This window comes from Oryx dammah, unplaced genomic scaffold (assembly GCF_014754425.2).
Source record: "Oryx dammah isolate SB20612 unplaced genomic scaffold, SCBI_Odam_1.1 HiC_scaffold_28, whole genome shotgun sequence".
In the NCBI taxonomy this organism is placed as follows: domain Eukaryota; kingdom Metazoa; phylum Chordata; class Mammalia; order Artiodactyla; family Bovidae; genus Oryx; species Oryx dammah.
The window spans coordinates 89,190,182-89,211,460 of NW_024070212.1; the positions used below are offsets into that span (position 1 = coordinate 89,190,182).

At 44.1% G+C, this 21,279-nt stretch overlaps 1 protein-coding gene across 2 annotated transcripts in view; it reads left to right on the top strand.

The window, feature by feature from the left end:
* USP24 (ubiquitin specific peptidase 24) overlaps positions 1 to 16,014 on the top strand; it is a 162,731-nt gene extending 146,717 nt beyond the window's left edge. For both annotated transcript variants that reach the window (XM_040231059.1, XM_040231060.1), the window contains exons 62-68: positions 591 to 656; positions 2,657 to 2,723; positions 4,149 to 4,227; positions 11,465 to 11,540; positions 11,955 to 12,041; positions 12,351 to 12,461; positions 13,370 to 16,014. In XM_040231059.1, the coding sequence (XP_040086993.1) occupies positions 591 to 656; positions 2,657 to 2,723; positions 4,149 to 4,227; positions 11,465 to 11,540; positions 11,955 to 12,041; positions 12,351 to 12,461; positions 13,370 to 13,432 (549 nt within the window). In that variant the 3' untranslated portion in view covers positions 13,433 to 16,014. The remainder of the gene's footprint in view (positions 1 to 590; positions 657 to 2,656; positions 2,724 to 4,148; positions 4,228 to 11,464; positions 11,541 to 11,954; positions 12,042 to 12,350; positions 12,462 to 13,369) is intronic.
* Positions 16,015 to 21,279: the final 5,265 nt, after the last annotated feature.

The following is a 21,279-nucleotide window of genomic DNA, read 5'->3' on the forward strand; positions in this document are numbered from 1 at the left end:
CACATGAAGAACTCGGCACCAGACCTGGCACCTTGCCCGTGCCCTGGTGTCGTGGCGCGTCCCTTCCCACTGCATATCATGTGTGAGGTTATTACAAGGCACAGGGGTGTGAGTTTTCTCAACCCTGCTTCATTTGTTTAGTGTGTCTTAGCAGATTTTTCTACTTCCTTAGCTGAACTTTTCTTATATTTCACTCACAGCATGTTGATCTCAGAACACTCTAATTAGCATTCTCACAGCTATTCGAGAATAGTCAACAAAACAGAATAAGTATAAATGAAATATAAGTACAAATTGAGGCCTGTTTAGTGACTAAAACTCTCTCCCTTCCTTTCCGCTGCTTTCCCTCTCCCCTTCCTAATTTCATAGTGAAACATCATGGAGGGTTATAGCAGGGAGGGTCGTGGTGTTGTTTCCGTCCCCGGACTTAGCATTTGGGGAACTGAGACCCAGAGAAGGGAATGACCTGCCCAAGGTCAGCCAGGTGATGGTAGAACTTAGGCTGGAGTCCCAGCACTGTTGATTGCCACTCGGACCTGCTTTTCACTGAAGACTTACTGGAATCTTTGTGCTTTTAAAAAATATTTCAGAACCAACTAGAAACAGCTCCACCCCATGAGTTAAAGAATACATTCCAGCTACTTCATGAGATACTGGTAAGTCTCGAATGTTTTGATTCGCTGGCATGTAGGTAGTTCCTAGGCAGCATGCGTTTGCAGATAAAACTGTACGTCCTTGTATTACTTTTGCGTTCATTTGGTCTGCACTCACCAAGTCCTCTTCACATCACCCATTCTTCTTTCCTTAACTGATTCAGAGGTGAGTGGTAATAAATTTCCTTCTGTTTAGTGAGGGAGCTAGACAAGGACGGAAGCAATTCTAGTGCAGAAAGCAAAGGCCTTACTTACCATGCACAGAAAATGGTGCTCAGCTCAAGTGTGATCTGGTGTGAACCTCACAAGAACCAGGAGAGGTGAATGGCTGGCTCTGCAGCCTGTCCATGTGCTACTGAAAATATCTCTATGAGCCACAAAACTGAAATGTAATCCACTATAGGGTGCATCCCAGTTTGGGAAATACAAAAGGCAGGGGAAAAAATACAACTGTAGTCAGTGAAATAAGGTATTATTAGAAGCTGAACTTAGAGAAGTGGAGTGACCTGCCCAAGGACATCATCACTAAATGACAGTCAGGATTTGAGCCAGGTGACTGGCCATGGAGCCTGTGCTCTCTACCAAACGCCTGGTTTGCTGAGTGACTGGAAGAGATAGGACTAAAAGGAGTAGAAACTGGTGGGGTTTGGGGAAGGAGCCCCAGACCAGACCAGGAAGAGTTCCAGGTTCCAGTGCCTGTGGACTTTTTCCCTGGTGGCCAGTGGTGACACACTGGTGGCCAAGTTCCACCTACATGTCTTGTCTATTTGGCCCAAATTGTTCTGTTCTTTAATTTCTGGATTCCAACCTGTCTTCAGAAATCAGGTCATCTGGCCACACTGGTCTGTTTCCTGCGTGCTCCAGCCAGGAGCTCCAGAGCAGTGACAGCATATCCTTTCCATGAAGCTTGTGGTCCCCAGTTCCCACTGCCCTCAGCACTGCTATTGTCTGCCACATGGCTCATTCATTTCTTACCATCTCGGATTCTGTAGACATTTAAGTTAGTAACCTCTGCCATCAGTGATGGACACCATGGAAGGGTTTGAGGCAGGAAAGTGATATAACCTGATTTATGTCTTAGAAAGATTCCCCCAGCAGTTGTCTTAAAGGATGGGCTAAAGAAAGAAGCAGGGTTGGAATTGGAAAACCATATAGGAGTCTGTGGCAGTAATCTGAGTGTAAAATACCAAGGCTTATACTAAGGAGAGACCAGAGCAGAAGGAGCTAGGACCAGAACAACAGGTGTTTAGAAAGAGAATCAGTGGAATTTGGTGACTGACTGTGAACCAATGAGAGAGACTAGCCCAAGAACTATTTAAAATAAAGAGCAGGCAGTGGGATGGGGACTGGCTTCCCTTTAGGTCCCTAAGGCTTTGGCACAGGGTAAGCATTTAATAAACACTTCTGAATATGGAGATACATCATAGGTGCCATTTCTAAAATGCCTGACTCTCTGGTCCTTTGCCTCCTTTTGGTCCTAGCGCTTTTGTAAGATCATTGCTTCCCAGGAGTGGGATTGAGTGATGTACATCTGCTCAACAGCAGAGCCACTTAGTTTATTGAACTGTGCACAGCTCAGTGCCAGGCGTTAGAAGTACAGCAGGAGTGTGCCACAGATGCAGCCTTGTGTGATGTGGCATAAATCTCCACGTCAACTTGGAGAGCCTGTATTATATCAAAACTTGGACAGGTTTTTGCGAACCGTAAATCTCTCATCTTTGGGATCATGAAATACATGTCCTTATAACCCACAGAGAACCCTAGAGTCAGTTCTTAAGAGCATGTATTAGGAAATGTGTGGATCTTCAAATACTGCTTAATACTTTTGTTATCTTTAGTTTGAAATTTAATATATTGTTGAAAATAGGGCAATAACATATTTGGTTTTGGTTTTACTATGTTAGTAACTATAGTCCCTTGAACAAGTTGTTTTTAAAGGTACCAGTGGCTGTAACACAAGTTTCTTGTTTCATTGACCAGCCTTTGTTTCCTGCTTCTCACAGGTCATCGAGGATCCCATACAAGTGGAACGAGTCAAGTTTGTGTTTGAGACAGAAAATGGATTACTAGGCAAGTATGGTTGCCCTGTGAAGAAGCGCCTGCAGTAAAGATGCAGAGAGCCCGTCATTCCAGCCAGCATCTCCTCCCCAGGGTCTGCCTGGCACACTCTGCCTGGCATGGATCGCTGAGGAATCCAGGAGTTGTCTGGTCAGGGCTGTTAGACTCCCTCAGTCTAGTCAGGAGATTTAAAGCCAGAGGATCTTACCACCCTGAGCACCCCTGCTTTTCGTAAGACAACAGCTTGAGGTCCTTTTACTGGGTCAGGTAAGATTCAGGGGTGCTGTGACTTTCTTCAGCAAGCTAAAGGTTTGCCACTTTAACAAGAAACCTTTCTTCCATTCTGTAGCCAGTGAGGTGGGAAAAGACTAAAACCTTACACTCAGGATATTGTCAAGCTCATGAAATGCAATTTCTTTTTTTCTTTTAACCTGTGGTACGAATGCACCCAGATTTTTATTATCTGCTCATAAAAGTTTTTTGACAGCCTTTTCTTTTTCAGAAGGCTAAAGTGGCTTTAATGAGCTATTTCTTAGAAAAAGTTTAGTTAAAAATAGTCTTATCCAACTCCCACCATCCACCTGTATTCCCAGTTAACTTGAGTCATTTTAGATATTGCTGTGTATTTAAAAGAAGTTTTAGCATCTCCTTTTATTGCAGAAAAGAAATTTATGCTTAAAATGTTCTGTAGTTATAACGTTCTAGGCCACTGCTTTGAAATGGTGCTCTCTGCTCTGAGCAGCACCCAGGCTCTCTGAAACTTACAGACCATACACGCCTCAAGGGCAAGGAGCAGGCATTGCAGTCATCCCTTGGTAACCATAGAGCACTGGTTCCAGGACCCACTCGGACACCAAAACCCATGGATGCTCAAGTTCCATAGTCTACCCTTCATATCCATGGTTCTGCACCTGAGGATTCAACCAGCCACAGATTGTGTAGTGTGCTATACATATTTATTGAAAAAAACTCACATATAAGTGGACCTGTGCAGTTCAAGCCCATGTTGCTCAAGGGTTGGCTATATTTATCTTTAAATGCCCAAAGCACTGACCAGTAAATACTTGTTGAAGTGAAAGTACCATAAGTCTCCATTTATCACACTGAAGTATTTTAACTACTCTTTGTCAGTATTGCAGTGAATGAAAACTTTGCAAGTCTCTAGGTAAAAAATCAGCCAATATAAATTTTAGTTACTTTCAGTTCTTCTGAAAGTCAAACCTTCACCATCTTGTATTTTTCTTGAATACTTAAAGTAGTGTTTCTGTCCATTAGAATTTGGAGAACCCTGTTAAGTCAGCACTACTATGCTTTGGTTAAGTTCTTCATCTGCTTATCAAAAGTTTGCTGTGAATTTTCAGAACAGGAAAGCTGTTATTACCTGGGCCTACTTTCACTTTAGTGCTTTATTGTTAAAACTTCTTCTTTATTCTTCAGCTCTGATGCACCACAGTAATCATGTGGACAGCAGTCGCTGCTACCAGTGTGTCAAATTTCTTGTAACTCTTGCTCAGAAGTAAGTATTGACTCAAAATGCAGTTAAGTAAATGATGTTTTTAGTTACAAGTCAGATATGACTCAAGAAAAAAAATTCCCTTGTTTTGGTACCTAGGGAATCTGAGTCAGTCAGGGCATACTTGCTTGGATGGTACAGACAATTATTCAAACAATCTCAAAGAGACATAAAAGGAGAGTATAAAAAGTAACAGATCTTATGGAATCCAAGGCGGGAAAAAGTGCTAAACGGACAGCTTTGTGCAGGAAGGAGAGCAGTCCAAGGCAGGTTTAGGGACCTCAACAGAAGGAATTCATGAACTATCACTCAAGATATCTTTAGTTAACTATCAGCTATATCAGCTTCTAGGTCCCTACTTTCAAAATAGTCTCTCAAGAGGCCAAATCATATAACAGCTACTCAAACCTATGAACCTAGGCACTGTGCTAAATATCACCTGTATTCTCATTTAACATTTTCAGCAATTTTATGAGGTTAGGTGCTGTTACTAGTCCCATATCATGGGTAGTTTAAGTGACATGCCTGCTGTCAGAGCCAGGACTCGAGCACAGGCTGACTGACTTCAAGGCAAAGGTTCTTTTCTTCTTTTATTTAATTGTGCTAAAATATCTGTGTGTTAAGTCACTCAGTCATGTCCAGCTCTTTGCAATCCCATGGACTGTAGCCCACCAGGCTCCTCCGTCCATGGAATTCTCCAGGCAAGAACACTGGAGTGGATTGCCATTCCCTCCTCCAGGGGATCTTCCCAACCCAGGGATCGAACCCGTGTCTCTTAGGTCTCCTGCATTGGCAGGTGGGTTCTTTACCACTAGTGCCACCTGGGAGGTCCCTAAAATATACATAACATAAAATTCACCATTTTAGCCATTTTTAGGTATACAATTCAGTGGCATTAAGTACATTTATAGCATTGTGCAGCCATCACCGTCACCATCATCTATCTCTAGAACTTATTTCATCTTCCAGAACTGAAATTCTGTAGCCATTAAATAGTACCTCTCCATTCTTCCTCCCTCCAGCTCCCAGCAACCATCCTTCTACTTTTTGTCTTCATGAATTTGACTGTTGTAGATACCTCACATAAATAGAATCATACAGTATTTTTCCTTTCATGACTGGCTTATTTCCCATAGCATGACATCTTCCAAGGTATATCCATATTGTAGCGTATGTCAGAATTTCCTTTCTGTTTAAGGCTGAATGACATTCCATTGTACAGATATGTATATGTACTGCATTTTACTTATCCATTCATCTGTCAGTAGATCCTTGGAAAGGTTCTCAATGTTAGAAGGAACCTGAGTTGTTTGCAACTTCAGCTCCCCTATTTATTTATTATGTTGGCCCACAAAAGATCAGAGTGACTGCATGCTGATCCAAGGTTATTTTTTTTGATTGAAGTATAGTTGATTTACAATATTGTATTAGTTTCAAGTGTATAACAAAGTGATTCAGTTAATATTATTTTTTCAGGTTGTTTTCCATTATAGGTTGTTACAAGAGACTGAATAGTTCCCTGTGCTACACAGTAAATCCTTGTTTCTAACCTATTTCATATATAGTAGTTTGTGTCTGTTAATCCCATACTCCTCTAACTTATCCCTCCTTTCACCCCTTTCCCCTGGTTACCATAAGTTTGTTTTCTGTGTCTGTGTGTCTGTTTCTGCTTTGTATATAGATTCTTTTGTATTATTTAAGATTCCACATATAAATGATACTAAGTATAATATTCTCCAGGTCCTTTCATGTTGCTGCAAATGGCAATATTTCATTCTTTTTATGGCCGAGTATGGAGAAGGACATGACAACCACTCCAGTATTCTTGCCTGGGAAATCCCATGGACAGAGGAGGTTGGCGGGCTACAGTCCACAGGGTCATAAAGAGTCATACATGACTGAAGCAACTTAGCACAAGCATGGCTTGAGTAATATTCCTTTGTGTGTATATAGATACATCACATCTTCTTAAACCAGGTTACTTCCATGTCTTGACTGTTGCAAATAGTACTGCAGAGTAAACATTGGGATGCACGTATCTTTACAAATTAGAGTTTTTGTCTTTTCAGGATACATACCCAGGAGTGTAACTAACCCAGGATTATTGAGCAGACAGCACTGCCATCACTGAGTTTTGCACTGAGCTCTCTTTAGCTTAGTTTATTTTGCTCCAGATTTTTCCTGATTCTTAGCTATCCTTGGACTTATACCAGAATGAGAAATCTGTTGGGATTAATCTGCTGCATTTGAGCATCCTCAACAGTTTTAAATGAGAGCCCCATTGAAATAGCACATGAACACACATTTTCCAGATGACATAATATTGTAAACACAGATGGAGATCATCCTGCCACAATTGTGGGTTCATTAATTAGGCTTCATGCTGACAGCATGTCATCATAATGACATAAAAGGCTAAAAGAGTGGTATTTCCAAGTAGTGTTGGGGCCACATAGCATATCTGATGCTAGCAAACACAAAGTCCATATATTAGTAGTGTCTTCATATGTACTTCCATATCCTGCACGTATCCCATTTTATACATATGTTAATGGCAGTCTTCCCATCGGTACTATCTTCAAATAGGGACAGCTTTCTAGGTGGGCAAATACAAATGGAAAGGGAGAGAGAGGCTCCAAAAGCACGTTTTAAAATTGTTTTTCCCTCATATCATTCTTTCTTATTTAAATTATAAAAATTAAAGACTAGTTTGATTTTATCAAGAGGTCATTTATTGTATACCTTAAAATTACTAGAAGAGAACATAGGCAAAATATTCTCTAACATAAATCGTAGCAATGTTTTCTTAGGCCAGTCTCCCAAGGCAATAGAAATAAAAGCAAAAATAAACAAGTGGGACCTAGCCAAACTTACACATTTTTGCACAGCAGAGGAAACTGTAAACAAAATGAAAAGGCAACCTACAGAATGGGAGAAAATATTTGCAATTGATGCATCCAACAAGGACTTCATTACCAAAATATATGAACAGCTCATACAACTTAATAACAACAACAACAAAAATCAAAAAGTGGGCAGAAGACCTAAATAGACATTTCTGCAAAGAAGACATGCAGATGGCCAAGTGGCACATGACAAGATGTTCAACATTGCCAGTTGTCAGAGAAATGTAAGTCAAAGTCAGAACAGAGTGGAGTATCACTTCCCAACAATCAGAATGGCCATCATTAAAAGTCTACAAATAATAAATCCTAGAGGGGATGTAGAGAAAAGGGACCCACTCCTACACTGTTGGTGGGAGTATAAATCGGTATGGCCACTATGGAGAACAGTACGGAGGCTCCTTAAAGACTGAAAATAAAGCTACCGTATGATTCAGCAGTCCCACTGCTGGACATATATCCAGAAAAACTTGAAAAGATGGATACACCCCAGTGTTCATTGCAGCACTGTTTTACAGTAGCCAAGACATGAAGCCACCTAAATGTCCATCAACAGATGAACGGTGCAGATGTAGTACATATATACAATGGAATATTACTCAGCTCTTAAAAAAACAATGTCATTGGCAGCAACATGGATGGGCCTAGAGGTCATTACGCAAGTGAAATAGTCAGACAAAGAGGAATGTCATATCACTTATAGGTGGAATATAAAGTATGGTACAAAAGAACTTATTTAAAAAAAAAAAAAGATTCAGAGACATAGGAAACAAACTTACGGTTACCAAAGTGGAAAGGAGGTTCAGGAAGGATAAATTAGGAGCGTGAGATTAGCATATGCAGACTACTATGTACAAAATAGATAAACAACAAGGGCCTACTGTATAGCACAGATTCCTGTCTTCAGTTTCTTGTAATAATCTGTAATGGGAAAGAATCAGAAAAAGTATATGTATATCTGGTTCATTTTGCTGTACACCAGAAACTAACTCAACTTTATAAATCAATTATACTTTTAATTTTTTAAAAATATTTAAGAGGTTATTTATCAAGTGTACAATTTGTTGTGGCTATTTTTGTTTGTTATTTTTCATTTTCCAACCTTGAGTTTTAGTAGAACTGAGTGGATGAGTTAAAAGATAGATAAGAAACTTTTCACTACATATTTACCTTTTACAGCTTTTTGAAGTTTTAACATGTGAATGTATCCAAAGCAAAAGAAAATACAAATTCATATAAAAACAACTGAAAGTAACATTTGTGTTTCAAAATTTTTAAGGACTCACTTCAGTTCAGTTCAGTTCAGTCGCTCAGTCGTGTCCGACTCTTTGCGAACCCATGAATCGCAGCACGCCAGGCCTCCCTGTCCATCACAATCTCCCGGAATTCACTCAGACTCACGTCCCATCGAGTCCGTGATGCCATCCATCCATCTCATCCTGGGTCGTCCCCTTCTCCTCCTGCCCCCAATCCCTCCCAGCATCAGAGTCTTTTCCAATGAGTCAACTCTTCCCATGAGGTGGCCAAAGTACTGAAGTTTCAGCTTTAGCATCATTCCTTCCAAAGAAATCCCAGGGCTGATCTCTTCAGAATGGATTGGTTGGATCTCCTTGCAGTCCAAGGGACTCTCAAGAGTCTTCTCCAACACCACAGTTCAAAAGTATCAATTCTTCAGCGCTCAGCCTTCTTCACAGTCCAACTCTCACATCCATACATGACCACAGGAAAAACCATAGCCTTGACTAGACGGACCTTAGTCGGCAAAGTAATGTCTCTGCTTTTGAATATGCTATCTAGGTTGGTCATAACTTTTCTTCCAAGGAGTAAGCGTCTTTTAATTTCATGGCTTCAGTCACCATCTGCAGTGATTTTGGAGCCCAAAAAAATAAAGTCTGACACTGTTTCCACTGTTTCCCCATCTATTTCCCATGAAGTGATGGGACCAGATGCCATGATCTTCGTTTTCTGAATGTTGAGCTTTAAGCCAACTTGTTCGCTCTCCTCTTTCACTTTCATCAAGAGGCTTTTTAGTTCCTCTTCTCTTTCTACCATAAGGGTGGTGTCATCTGCATATCTGAGGTTATTGATATTTCTCCCGGCAATCTTGATTCCAGCTTGTGTTTCTTCCAGTCCAGCTTTTCTCATGATGTACTCTGCATATAAGTTAAATAAGCAGGGTGACAATATACAGCCTTGACGTACTCCTTTTCCTATTTGGAACCAGTCTGTTGTTCCATGTCCAGTTCTAACTGTTGCTTCCTGACCTGCATACAGATTTCTCAAGAGGCAGGTCAGGTGGTCTGGTATTCCCATCTCATTCAGAGTTTTCCACAGTTTATTGTGATCCACACAGTCAAAGGCTTTGGTATAGTCAATAAAGCAGAAATAGTTTTTCTGGAACTCTCTTGCTTTTTCCATGATCCAGCAGATGTTGGCAATTTGATCTCTGGTTCCTCTGCCTTTTCTAAAACCAGCTTGAACATCAGGGAGTTCACGGTTCATGTATTGCTGAAGCCTGGCTTGGAGAATTTTGAGCATTACTTTACTAGCATGTGAGATGAGTGCAATTGTGCGGTAGTTTGAGCATTCTTTGGCATTGCTTTTCTTTGGAATTGGAATGAAAACTGACCTTTTCCAGTCCTGTGGCCACTGCTGAGTTTTCCAAATTTGCTGGCATATTGAGTGCAGCACTTTCATAGCATCATCTTTCAGGATTTGAAATAGCTCAACTGGAGTTCCACCACCTCCACTAGCTTTGTTCGTAGTGATGCTTTCTAAGGCCCACTTGATTTCACATTCCAAGATGTCTGGCTCTAGATTAGTGATCACATCATCATGATTATCTGCGTCGTGAAGATCTTTTTTGTACAGTTTTTCTGTGTATTCTTGCCACCTCTTCTTAATATCTTCTGCTTCTGTTAGGTCCAGACCATTTCTGTCCTTTATTGGGCTCATCTTTGCATAAAATGTTCCCTTGGTATCTCTAATTTTCTTGAAGAGATCTCTAGTCTTTCCCATTCTGTTGTTTTGCTCTATTTCTTTGCACTGATTGCTGAAGAAGGCTTTCTTATCTCTTCTTGCTATTCTTTGGAACTCTGCATTCAGATGCTTGTATCTTTCCTTTTCTCCTTTGCTTTTCGCCTCTCTTCTTTTCACAGCTATTTGTAAGGCCTCCCCAGACAGCCATTTTGCTTTTTTGCATTTCTTTTCCATGGAGATGGTCTTGATCCCTATCTCCTGTACAATGTCACGAACCTCATTCCATAGTTCATCAGGCACTCTATCTATCAGATCTAGGCCCTTAAATCTATTTCTCACTTCCACTGCATAATCATAAGGGATTTGATTTAGGTCATACCTGAATGGTCTAGTGGTTTTCCCTACTTTCTTCAATTTGAGTCTGAATTTGGCAACAAGGGGTTCATGATCTGAGCCACAGTCAGCTCCTGGTCTTGTTTTTGTTGACTGTATAGAGCTTCTCCATCTTTGGCTGCAAAGAATATAATCAGTCTGATGTAGGTGTTGACCATCTGGTGATGTCCATGTGTAGAGTCTTCTCTTGTGTTATTGGAAGAGGGTGTTTGCTATGACCAGTGCATTTTCTTGGCAAAACTCCATTAGTCTTTGCCCTGCTTCATTCTGCATTCCAAGGCCAAATTTGCCTGTTATTCCAGGTGTTTCGTGACTTCCTACTTTTGCATTCCAGTCCTCTATAATGAAAAGGACATCTTTTTTGGGTGTTAGTTCTAAAAGGTCTTGTAGGTCTTCATAAAACCGTTCAACTTCAGTTTCTTCAGCGTTACTGGTTGGGGCATAGACTTGGATAACTGTGATACTGAATGGTTTGCCTTGGAGACGAACAGAGTAGTAGATAGAATGGTCATCTGAGTTAAATTCACCCATTCCAGTCCATTTTAGTTCGCTGATTCCTAGAATGTCGACGTTCACCCTTGCCATCTCTTGTTTGACCACTTCCAATTTGCCTTGATTCACGGACCTGACATTCCAGGTTCCTATGCAATATTGCTCTTTACAGCATCGGATCTTGCTTCTATCACCAGTCACATCCACAACTGAGTATTGTTTTTGCTTTGGCTCCATCCCTTCATTCTTTCTGGAGTTATTTCTCCACTGATCTCCAGTAGCATATTGGGCGCCTACTGACCTGGGGAGTTCCTCTTTTGGTATCCTATCATTTTGCCTTTTCATACTGTTCATGGGGTTCTCAAGGCAAGAGTACTGAAGTGGCTTGCCAGTCCCTTCTCCAGTGGACCACATTAAACAAGAATATTTGCAAAGAAGGCGTTTGGCTAATAAAAATTTCCTGCAATCACCAGGTGTCCTGCTGCTAAAGAATACTTCAAGGAGAATTCCCACCACTGGAGTTGGGCTGTGCAGTGGCTGCAGAAGAAGGTAATGGAGTTTTTCACTTTTCTGGTTATTTCATAGGAATCAATAACAACATACCTTATCAGGAAATAAAATCTCAGACTTGATTTGGAGACTGTCAAGAGTATTTTCAGAGTTCACACATTTTGGAGAACAGTTAATACCTATCTTTATGCATGTAATTTGTATGTTAATACATTTGTCTTAATTTTATGGATAAAAAGGTAAGGATGATTATTTAAGAGGTAGTATTTTAGTGAACTGTTAAAAGCAGAAGTGCAGTCTTATCAAAAAGAATCTCCTGATGTGGTAGAAAGTCTGGGTCAACTTATATACTATTCTATATGCTTTTTATACTGTAATATGTATTGGTAGAAATTGTAGATTCATGTGGGCTTATATGTCATCTCTAATGGCCTTTTTGATCTTCCATGTCAGATGTCAGAACATTATTGGACACCGCAGAGTAACGTCTCTAATGAAACATCAACTGGAAAAACCTTTCAGCGAACAATTTCAGCTCAGGTGAGAGTTGTCGTTTGGTTTTGTGTGGATTGAAATCCCTTAGTAAGGATTTTTAGTGTGTTTCTCAGAAACCACTGTCTCAGAAAAGAGGTATACATTAAAAGTGAGTAAGGACTTGCTTTTTCTGTGAAAAAGCAGCAAGTGAGTCGTTGGCCTGGAAGGAAAGCAGTGGGGGTCACTCAGTGCGGCCCCACCTGCCACAGACGTTGATGTGAAGGCACCACCTCCAAAGGTCAAGTGAAGGGCGGTCTTCCGGGTGCCGCTGCCACTGCACACCCTGACTTCTCCTTGTGCTTCAACCTCTGACAGGACACACTGGCGTACGCCACAGCACTGCTGAATGAGAAGGAGCAGTCAGGGAGCAGCAACGGGTCAGAGAGCAGTCCTGCGAACGAGAGTGGAGAGAGACTCTTACAGCAGGTACATCCATAGGGCCAGTCCTGGGTGAGAAGGCAGTGCTGCCCTGAGGTTTCCCAGGGACAACCTCAGTCATCAAGAGAGAAAGGAGACCCCAGCTCCGCCCCCTGGGAACCTCTGCTCAGGACTCATCCTCTGTGCTTAGAAAGCAGAGCGGCGTTGCACCATGACATTTATCCAGGCTTTGGTTTCAATCTGCTGGCTGTTTTACTAAGCTTGGAGAGCATCCTGGTAAAGCCCGGTTTGCAGATACAAGTCCTTCCAGATTGTACTTCATTCTGCTGGGTTACAAAAAATTACCGCTTTCCCCTTCTGCTCTCACCAGCCTTCCTAGAAACACATATGCTTGAAAAGAAGGGCCTCATGCCATTGGAATCTGTGTGCTTGTCAGGAGCGTCAAGTTTTTAAGTATTTTTCAATACTAATCACTATAGTAGAAAAAGGAATGAATTATTTATTGAACACTTACTATGTAGAATAATGCAGCAGGTTTAAATGTAATGACATGTATCATTTCTTCCCTCCAGTCCGTAACTTTCTGAAAGGCCTTCTCCATAATCTTTGGGGTCCTGGTAATAACCAGTGAGGTCGCTGTTCCCCTGATTTCACAGGAGGAAACTGACAGTCAGCATAGTGATTTGTTTTAACTCAAGGCCACATTATGCCTCTAGGCAAGTCACTAGATTGTTCCTGTAACTCAGTAAGAACACAGAAATGGAAGCTCTGCGTAATCAAGAATTGTCAATATGAGGTCAGACATACACTTGTTGTGTTTTATTGCCCTTTGATAAACATTAAGTAGTTAAATGAGGACATATTAAACTGCAGAACACAAGTCAGTCAGGCGGCATAGGAAAAATTTTTTCTCTTAGCTTTATTAAGTATGTATTTATTCCTTTCATTTCCCAAAGGGTTCTGAATCACCCATGATGATCGGTGAGTTAAGAAGCGACCTGGATGATGTGGATCCCTAGGGGCCGTGCCCAGCACGTGATGAGCAGGCATGTCATGGTTACTGGATGCTCAGCACCTTCTTGAAATCAGAATCTCATTCTTGAACCCTTTAGCAGAGCCCAGAGGCTGGACTGGGAGAACCTACCATGAGAGAAGGAGCCCATGTTTTTAAGGAACGCACTCTCAGCCCCCGGGGAAGGCCTGGGAGCTGTTTGGCAGTGGGAATACTCCAGCCTGTGGAGTTCAGCTTACCTGGGCCATGGGCCATGTGTGGACTGACAATTCTGTACAGATTTTAGGAAGTAAAGCTGGTGGCAGACTGTTTTGTTACATGAACATACAGGAGTGAGTGAAGATAAAACTGTTGCTTTCTCTATGATGCTACAAAAGAAATTCCTTTGGTTTTTATATTGAAAAAAAAAAAAGCAAGCTGCCTTTAGATATATGGGGGCAAATTTTTAATCTTGCAGTAACATTGAATAGAAATATCAAGTTTAAAATGATGTAAAAATATGTGATAAAAATTCCTTTTCACTGTAAAATAGTAGTTAAAGAATTCAATTTACACAGACCTTTGTATTTAATATGTCTCCCTATTTGTATAGAATTTCAGGTGGGTCTGGATGAGAGCCCTGGGCATAAACTTGGATCTTAAGGAAATGTTACCAGGATCAAAAATTGGGAAATTAAGCTCTTTAAGGTATTTTTCTGATAAAATTAAGATTGAAAGAGCAATAAAAAAATGCTATGTTCTCTAGAAGTATAGAGTGCATTCTCTGACATCAATCACTAATTGTTCCCAAAACAAATTTTACAAAGAGCAAAATAAAAAGCACTTTAAGATATGATTTTATTGAGTTTGACTTCATAAAATCTTTTTAATGCTTGGAGACATATTGAATAAACTGTAGTCTTAAATCATGTGACCTGCAATCATTTGCTTTTGCTGGAAACTTAATTACTAAAACCCTTAGTACTGGTTGTATATGAAGTTAAATATTTGAGTTGAGAGACACTGCTTTGTGAGTTTCTGGACATTTTACCACAGAGAAGGAATAGGAGACTTGATTTCTCCTCAGCATGATTAATTGACACTGAAAAGATAAGGATAAGAAATAACTAGCAAGCCACTGAACAGCCACCCATTTAGTTGTGTTTCCCAGGTCTTGGCACCATTCACTCATTTCAGGCTAGCTGCCAGTCCACTCCTTTTTCTGGAGTGGAGAGGGGATGCCGACATGGTTCACATATGGTGTACCTTTGGGGTTCTGAGTCACTGCACACATTTTCAATCCTGTTTGTCTTTAGTTGCGTGCTCTGCCTTGTTCTGTGCTCCCACGCACAGGACTAGGGAAGCCTTGGGAAGCACTGAGCGGCCCCAGTCAAGGGTCTGCAGAGTCAGAGAGGCGCAGAGGACCCATGCCAGGGCTGACAGCTGCTCCTGCCGCACACCGCAGACTCTGTGGCCTCACTGCCGAAGGTGCAGTTACAGTGCGGCCAGGCTGCAGTCTGTAATTGCACGACTGGCCAGTGGTGATGTCTGTCAAAGACACCAGCTGGGTGGAGGGCCAACACCTCAGAGCAGAGCTGCGCCCCAGAGAAAGGATCGGAGGTCCTCGACAGATTTTATGTGATTCTAATGTTCTTGCAAATTCAAATGTGATGTTTTAAAGTGGATTTTTGAGTCCATGAATATCCACGCTCTGCTCCCCCCCCCCACCCTCTCTCCGCCCTCCTCCTCACAAAGCAACCCCGTGGGATGTGACCTTGAAATGCCAGCCACAAGGATATGGCGCTGGCAGCTGCACTCAGGAGCCCAGATTCAGGAGTGAAATTGCCACTTCTGTCCCTTATTTCCTATGGAAACAATGCCTTCCACAGCCCCCAGCACCTACTATCCTCACAGTAGCGTTCATCGGGACCAGGACCACCCGTCGCTGACACGAGGCACCCTGGTTGGTTTTGCTCACGTTGTTGCTGCAGTGAACATCACTTTCCCTTTGCCAGTAACCTGGATTTCCCCATGGCTGCAGTCTACCAACCTGCTGATGACTTTTTTTTTAAATGTCATACAACAAAGTGACAATTACGACAGGCTTACCTTGGAAGAGGTTCATTTTTACTGCCAATCTTTTTGGATGAAGATGTTTTTATAAATCTTTCAAAATGGTCTGCAAGTCGAATAGGAATTGCACAAATGAACCCAATGCTGTGTGTCCTCAAGAAGCTCCCTTCATGAGATCCTTCTTAGGATGGCCAAGTCAGTCCCTTAGAGACGTCCTGGGAAAGAAAGCAAAGGAGCCTTCGGACAGGCACCCCAGCCTGTGACTTCCCCTGGAGCCCATACTTGGGCCCAGAGCACATGTCACCAGACTCACCCTATACACCCTCCCTGCGAACATCAAGGTGTGTGCAGTTACCTTTTGAGCTTGGAACAGGCAGACTGGAATTTTCCTCTGCTACCTCTTGTGTACAAAATCTTGTTTATACAATTTCAAAAAGAAGTAGATATACTAAGGAAGAAATTTCATTCTAAATTTGGTTCACTGAGTGGCAGAGTTCTTAGCTTCTAAAGGTATAAAATAAATTTTTCAAAAACAGAGTTGGAGGCTCACTGACATTTTTCTGTGTATACCAGAAAATGGCTATGGTTCGGGGAGGGCTGCCAGGGGCCAGTAACCTGGAAGGAAATAGGGCCGATTCCTTTTCATACTTTGTACCAATGATGTGAATAGGGTCCATTCTTTAATGATGAAGGGCAGTGGGTCTTTTTCTAAGCTTTTTACTATTTCTCACTCTGGATATCCTGAGGATTCATTTGCAAAGCTGGATAAGGGTGTGCAGAGCTCAGACCAGTGGCCTGCAGCTGTCTTCCCCTTAGCTTTCAGGCCTCCCCATGGTCCCCAGCATAAATCACATCCCTGGTCAAGCCGGATTTCTTGTTGGACCCCACGGGTCTCAGCCTCACCCCTGATGCCCTGCCTCTGCCCACATGGTTCCCCTCTCCTGGACTCTTTGCTGCTCCAGCTACTCTGCAGTCCACACCCATTCCTCCCCGGCTCCCATTGACCAGCTACCAACCTCTGCAAAAACCAGGTGTTCCTTTTCTCAAAGCTTAGAGCCTTCTGGGTATGAACAGCTAAGGAGCTAAACTCTGGCTCTTGGGTGATGGGGAGAGGGGTCTCTGGCATGTACCACAGACAGGGTGCCAGTGGGCCCACTTACACAGATATCCTCTGGCAGTCAGGTCCTTAGCAACTGGCAGGTTTTGAACACTTTCCATGACACGAAGTTGTCCAAGTTTGAGAGGACTACTGCCTTTGCAGGTCAATTCCCTGATCACTTATAATATGAGCTGTTTAGAGCTAGGCCTTGCTCAAGGCAGCAACACTCGCCACCCTCAAAATGGGGCTGGGGGATGGGGGGCCACATTGCATGGGGTAATTATTATTTTTGCAAAGTGGAAAGTTCTGAGACTGTTCTTAATTTCAAATCATGAAAAATGACCCTGGATATAATTCTCATTACAGATGCCTCAGCCACTCATTTAAACCTTTGCCATATACATTGACTCTGTGCCAGGCCCTGGGAGAGGAGAATGGAAAGGACGCAGGGACCCTGAGCACCTAGAACGTGAGGCACAGGATGCCAAGGAGGGAGAGCCCTGGTTGCTGGGGAGACTTGGAAATTACAGGCAAACTCCAGTTTTATCCCAGGACAGCCTTAAGTACTCAAATACTTATACTCAAAATACACATACTCTTCAAAGGCTTAATTTGCTCAACCATCCCACAAACTGTTATCTAGCACCTCATATAAGCAAGGTCTCATCCTAGACGGTCAAATTCAGGCAAAAGTCATGATTAAGTTGTTTTTATTTTAAAAAGTCACCATATAATAAAACTGCTACAAAACCCAGAATAAATATCCTCAAATTACAAAAGGAAAACAGATTCAGAAAAGGTGCTTGCTGTAAAAAGGCGATAGAAGATTGAAGACAAACACAGACCAAAAAGATAAATGCATGTTTCTTTGCTTGGGTAGGGGTGGGGTTGAGGGAGCTCAGAGGGAGAGTTGCGCCTCCCGCCTCCCGCCTGCATCCCTCCAAAGGCCTCTCTGCTCCTGGCTCACACGGTCTATGTTCCCCTTCGAAGCCTCAGCTCTGAAGATAGGTGGCCCAACCTGGTGCAGTAAAAAGTCTTGACTTTAAGGCCAAATCTGGATTTATATCGTGTTACTACTTCACTTCCTGGCTCGGTGAGCTAGGTGAGCACCCACCTCCCCATCTCTGGTTCCCAGTTTCCTCCTGAATCAGGGATGACAGTGTGTGCTGTGCAAGGTGGGTGCATGGACCTGGTAAGAAGCCGGATGCAGCTGGTGGCTCTCCGCTGCAAATGCAAAGTCAGCCTTTGGGTGATATTCCCCTGCAGGCTGATGCCAGGTAGGCTGTAAACCTGGACCAGAGCAAGGTGAGGACAGCTAAGAGAATCAAAGGCATGGCCCCTGATCACCTGGGACAGATCTGGCTGCATCTGTCGTGCTGTTGGTGGTGGCTCAAGGTATGGGTAAAAGAGGATTTTTTTTTTAATGAAACAAAGATGAATATTTTTAATGATAAAATATACAAGTCACAAGGATAAACATCATCATATACCATTAGACGCCTTAACAACAAAGATAGCAAAAATCAGAAGAAATATAAGGGAAAAGAAAACCATAGTGAGACATACTAACATTTTTTCTGAGAATATCATGTGCAGAAAAAATAGCATCTTGAATGATGTCATTAATGTAATATATTTTTATCTAATTAATTTAGATTAATCATAGGCTTCCCAGGTGGTCTAGAAGTTGCAGGAGATGCAGGTTCAATGCCTGGGTTGGGAGGATCTCCTGGAGAAGGAAGTGGTAACCCACTCCAGTATTCTTGTCTGAAAAATCCCACAGCCTGGAGGGCTACAGTCCATGGGGTTGCAAAAGTCGGACATGGCTGAGCACACACCACCATATTAATCATATCCTACCCAATTACACTTAAAATTTTGTGTCTCATACTATGTTGGTAGATTTCCATAGGACATTTAGAAAAACTGGCAAGAAGATAAACATTACTAAATTTCAAAAAGTGGAATTCTTTTTTGTATGTGTGATTCAGATATACACATGTATTATTTTTGAAATTATTTTCCATTATAGGTTATTACAATATATTGACTATAATTCCCTGGAGAGTTAGGAATTTTATCAACAAAGGCTATCTTCAGGAGCTGAGTCCTAATGGCAGAACTGAGAGTGCCCCGTGGAGATCAAACTGATGGAGGTCTCTCCAGAAAAAGAGGACTTCAGCCAGAGAGACTTGGCAGCTGACTCTGGGCTGGTGCTTTGGACCCAACATCCTCATCTATCCAGCGAGTGGCATAGGCCCTGCCTTTGCCCCAGGGCTGTTCTGAAAACCTGTGAGAAGTTGGGTGGAGAAGCCCTTTGGACATTTTGAAACACAGGCCTTTTCTGAGAAGTATCACCCTTATCAGGGCCACCCAGTGCCCTCAGAGGCAGGGAAAACATCCTCCACTAATCACGAGGCCTCCTCAGGGGGCCTCCCCAAAGTGGGTAGGAAGTGAGGGGCCATCTCTACCTTTCACGTCCCACTGACTGATATTTGGCCTCTTCCAGCCTTCAAGCGCCTCACTGCCTCCCCACGGGAGGATGACCACCTCCTTCATGGAGGCCTGAGCACTGACTGACTGCTCCATAAAAGGTCATTCTGCCCACAACGTTGGCATCTGCGGAGTGGCTGGCAGGAAGCTGAGCACAGCTTGGCCTGTGCTGACGGTGGCATGTGGACCCCATCCCGTGGTAAGAGAGGGCCTGCCTGGTGCCTGCAGCCTTGCTCCATCAGCCTGCATTCAGCTCAGGCCTGGGGCGGGGTGATGCAGGCTGAGACCTGGGGTTTTCCCAGGCAGGAGCCGGCACACCCCAAGTGCCAGCACCAGAGCTCCAGGAGGAAGTAGCCTCTGCCCAGGGTCCAGGCTGAAGAGGGCTGAAGAGGGGGGAAGAAGGAACCAGTTCAAAGCTCAGCCAAGGCCTGGCACCACGGCATCCAAGACATGACCCCTTCCCCGTGCAAGTGTCCCGGGCAGGGCAGTCACTGGGCCTCCCAAGAGGCCTGCTCTCCCCGACGGCTGGCTCCGGCAGCAGATGGCGACAGCTACAGGAGCCTCCTCCGCAGTCCTGCCTCCTGCACCGACGTCCCAGCCCCACATCACACACGTGTTGTCCACCACGTACGTCCCCGTGGTGTGGGAGGCCTCCAGGTGAGTCCTGCAGCCAGTCAGTGTCCAGTGCTCTCCCAGGCCACTAATCAGGAGGCCTCCTGGTGACCTGCCAGGGCCCCAGGACAAAAGAAAGGGCACATGAGGCACTCTGCAAGCTAGGTCTGCAGGGCCCAAGCAAATGTCTGCAGGCCAACACGAGCTCCTCCTCTTCCCCTGACACCATGCCTCCCGCAGCTCTCACCATCCCCATCAGGGGCAAAGCAAAAAAACCTTGGCAGCCCCCTCCACTGCCCCCGCCACAGCCAGTCCATCAGAGCTGTGGGCTCCTCTCTCAGGGCCCAGTATCCTGCACACTCCCTCCCTGGTTAAGCCCCACCACCTGGGCCAGGACAGTCACAGGAGCTGACCACCGGTCCCAGGGACCACCGCCCAGTGGGAGCTGCAGCCTGGGGCAGAGGAGGACCGGCTCAGACACTCGGATGCTCAAGGACTTTTTGTCTCTCCTCTTCCATCCTCATCAGTCTCCATCTTTTTAGGGTCTGATTCTGAAGCTGGGAAATCCAGAAACAAGTCAGGGAAGGAAAGAGGCACTAAGCTGAGTGACAGGACTCTGGCGTTCTCAACCTTGCTGCTGGCATGCTGTGTAACCTTAGGAAAGCCATTCACTCTCTCTGAGCCTCTCAGGAAAACATCATCTCCTCTCACCCCAAGATGGGGAGCAATGGGGAAGGGGTTCCAAGGCCCGAGATGCTAGACCAGGAGATGGGACACCCCACCATAACCCAGCCACCAGGACAGAAGTTCAGGGGTGAGCTTTATGTCTCCCTGGGAGACTTAGGCTTCCCTCCAGAGCTTGGGAGTTGGGCACACACCCTGGCTACAAGACCTCAGAGAGTGGTCCTGGGCTAGAGCAAGCCTCAGTGTCTCTCTATGTGAAGTGGAAAGGGAGGCTGTAGGGATGGAACGAGGAAAGCCACATGGAGCCCGGCACAGCGCCTGGCGCTGGGCAAGGGCTCGCCTCGTTTAGGGTCGTGGTCACTAGAATCCCTGGGAGCTAGCTGAGGGGCCTTGCGGAGGGCACTCGGCCACTCCCCTCCAATGTAAAGTGGGGCTCTAGGGCGTGCTTCACAGGTAGTGGATTCTATGGCCTCCAAACTGGCACGTGCCCTGGAGTTTACCTGCTGGGTGATCCAAAGAACACGTGGACTTCCCACCAGGCCAGGACCCTGCTGAGCTGGCCAGTGGTCCCCTGGGCCTGTCCCAGCCGCTCCACCTCTCTGGGCTCATCTTTCTACTGCAAAGCCATCCTGCAGCCTTCATCAGCCACTCCTACAGCCAGCTCCTAACTTGTCACTCGCCCTTGTCATCTTCTTCCTCAGCCTTCAGTGGCTCCCCAGTACAAACTCCATGGAAAATCAACTCGAGCTAGTTATTTCAGGCCTACTACCTGGCCCCTCCCTCAACCCTCCCCAGGACATCCCATGTTTCCACCAAGCAGGACAGCTCAGTCCCTCCCCCAGTTTGAGGGGCTCCATCCCCAGATCCCCCCGCAAGGTCCCCATCTATGCCCTCCTGCTACCTACACAGGGCAT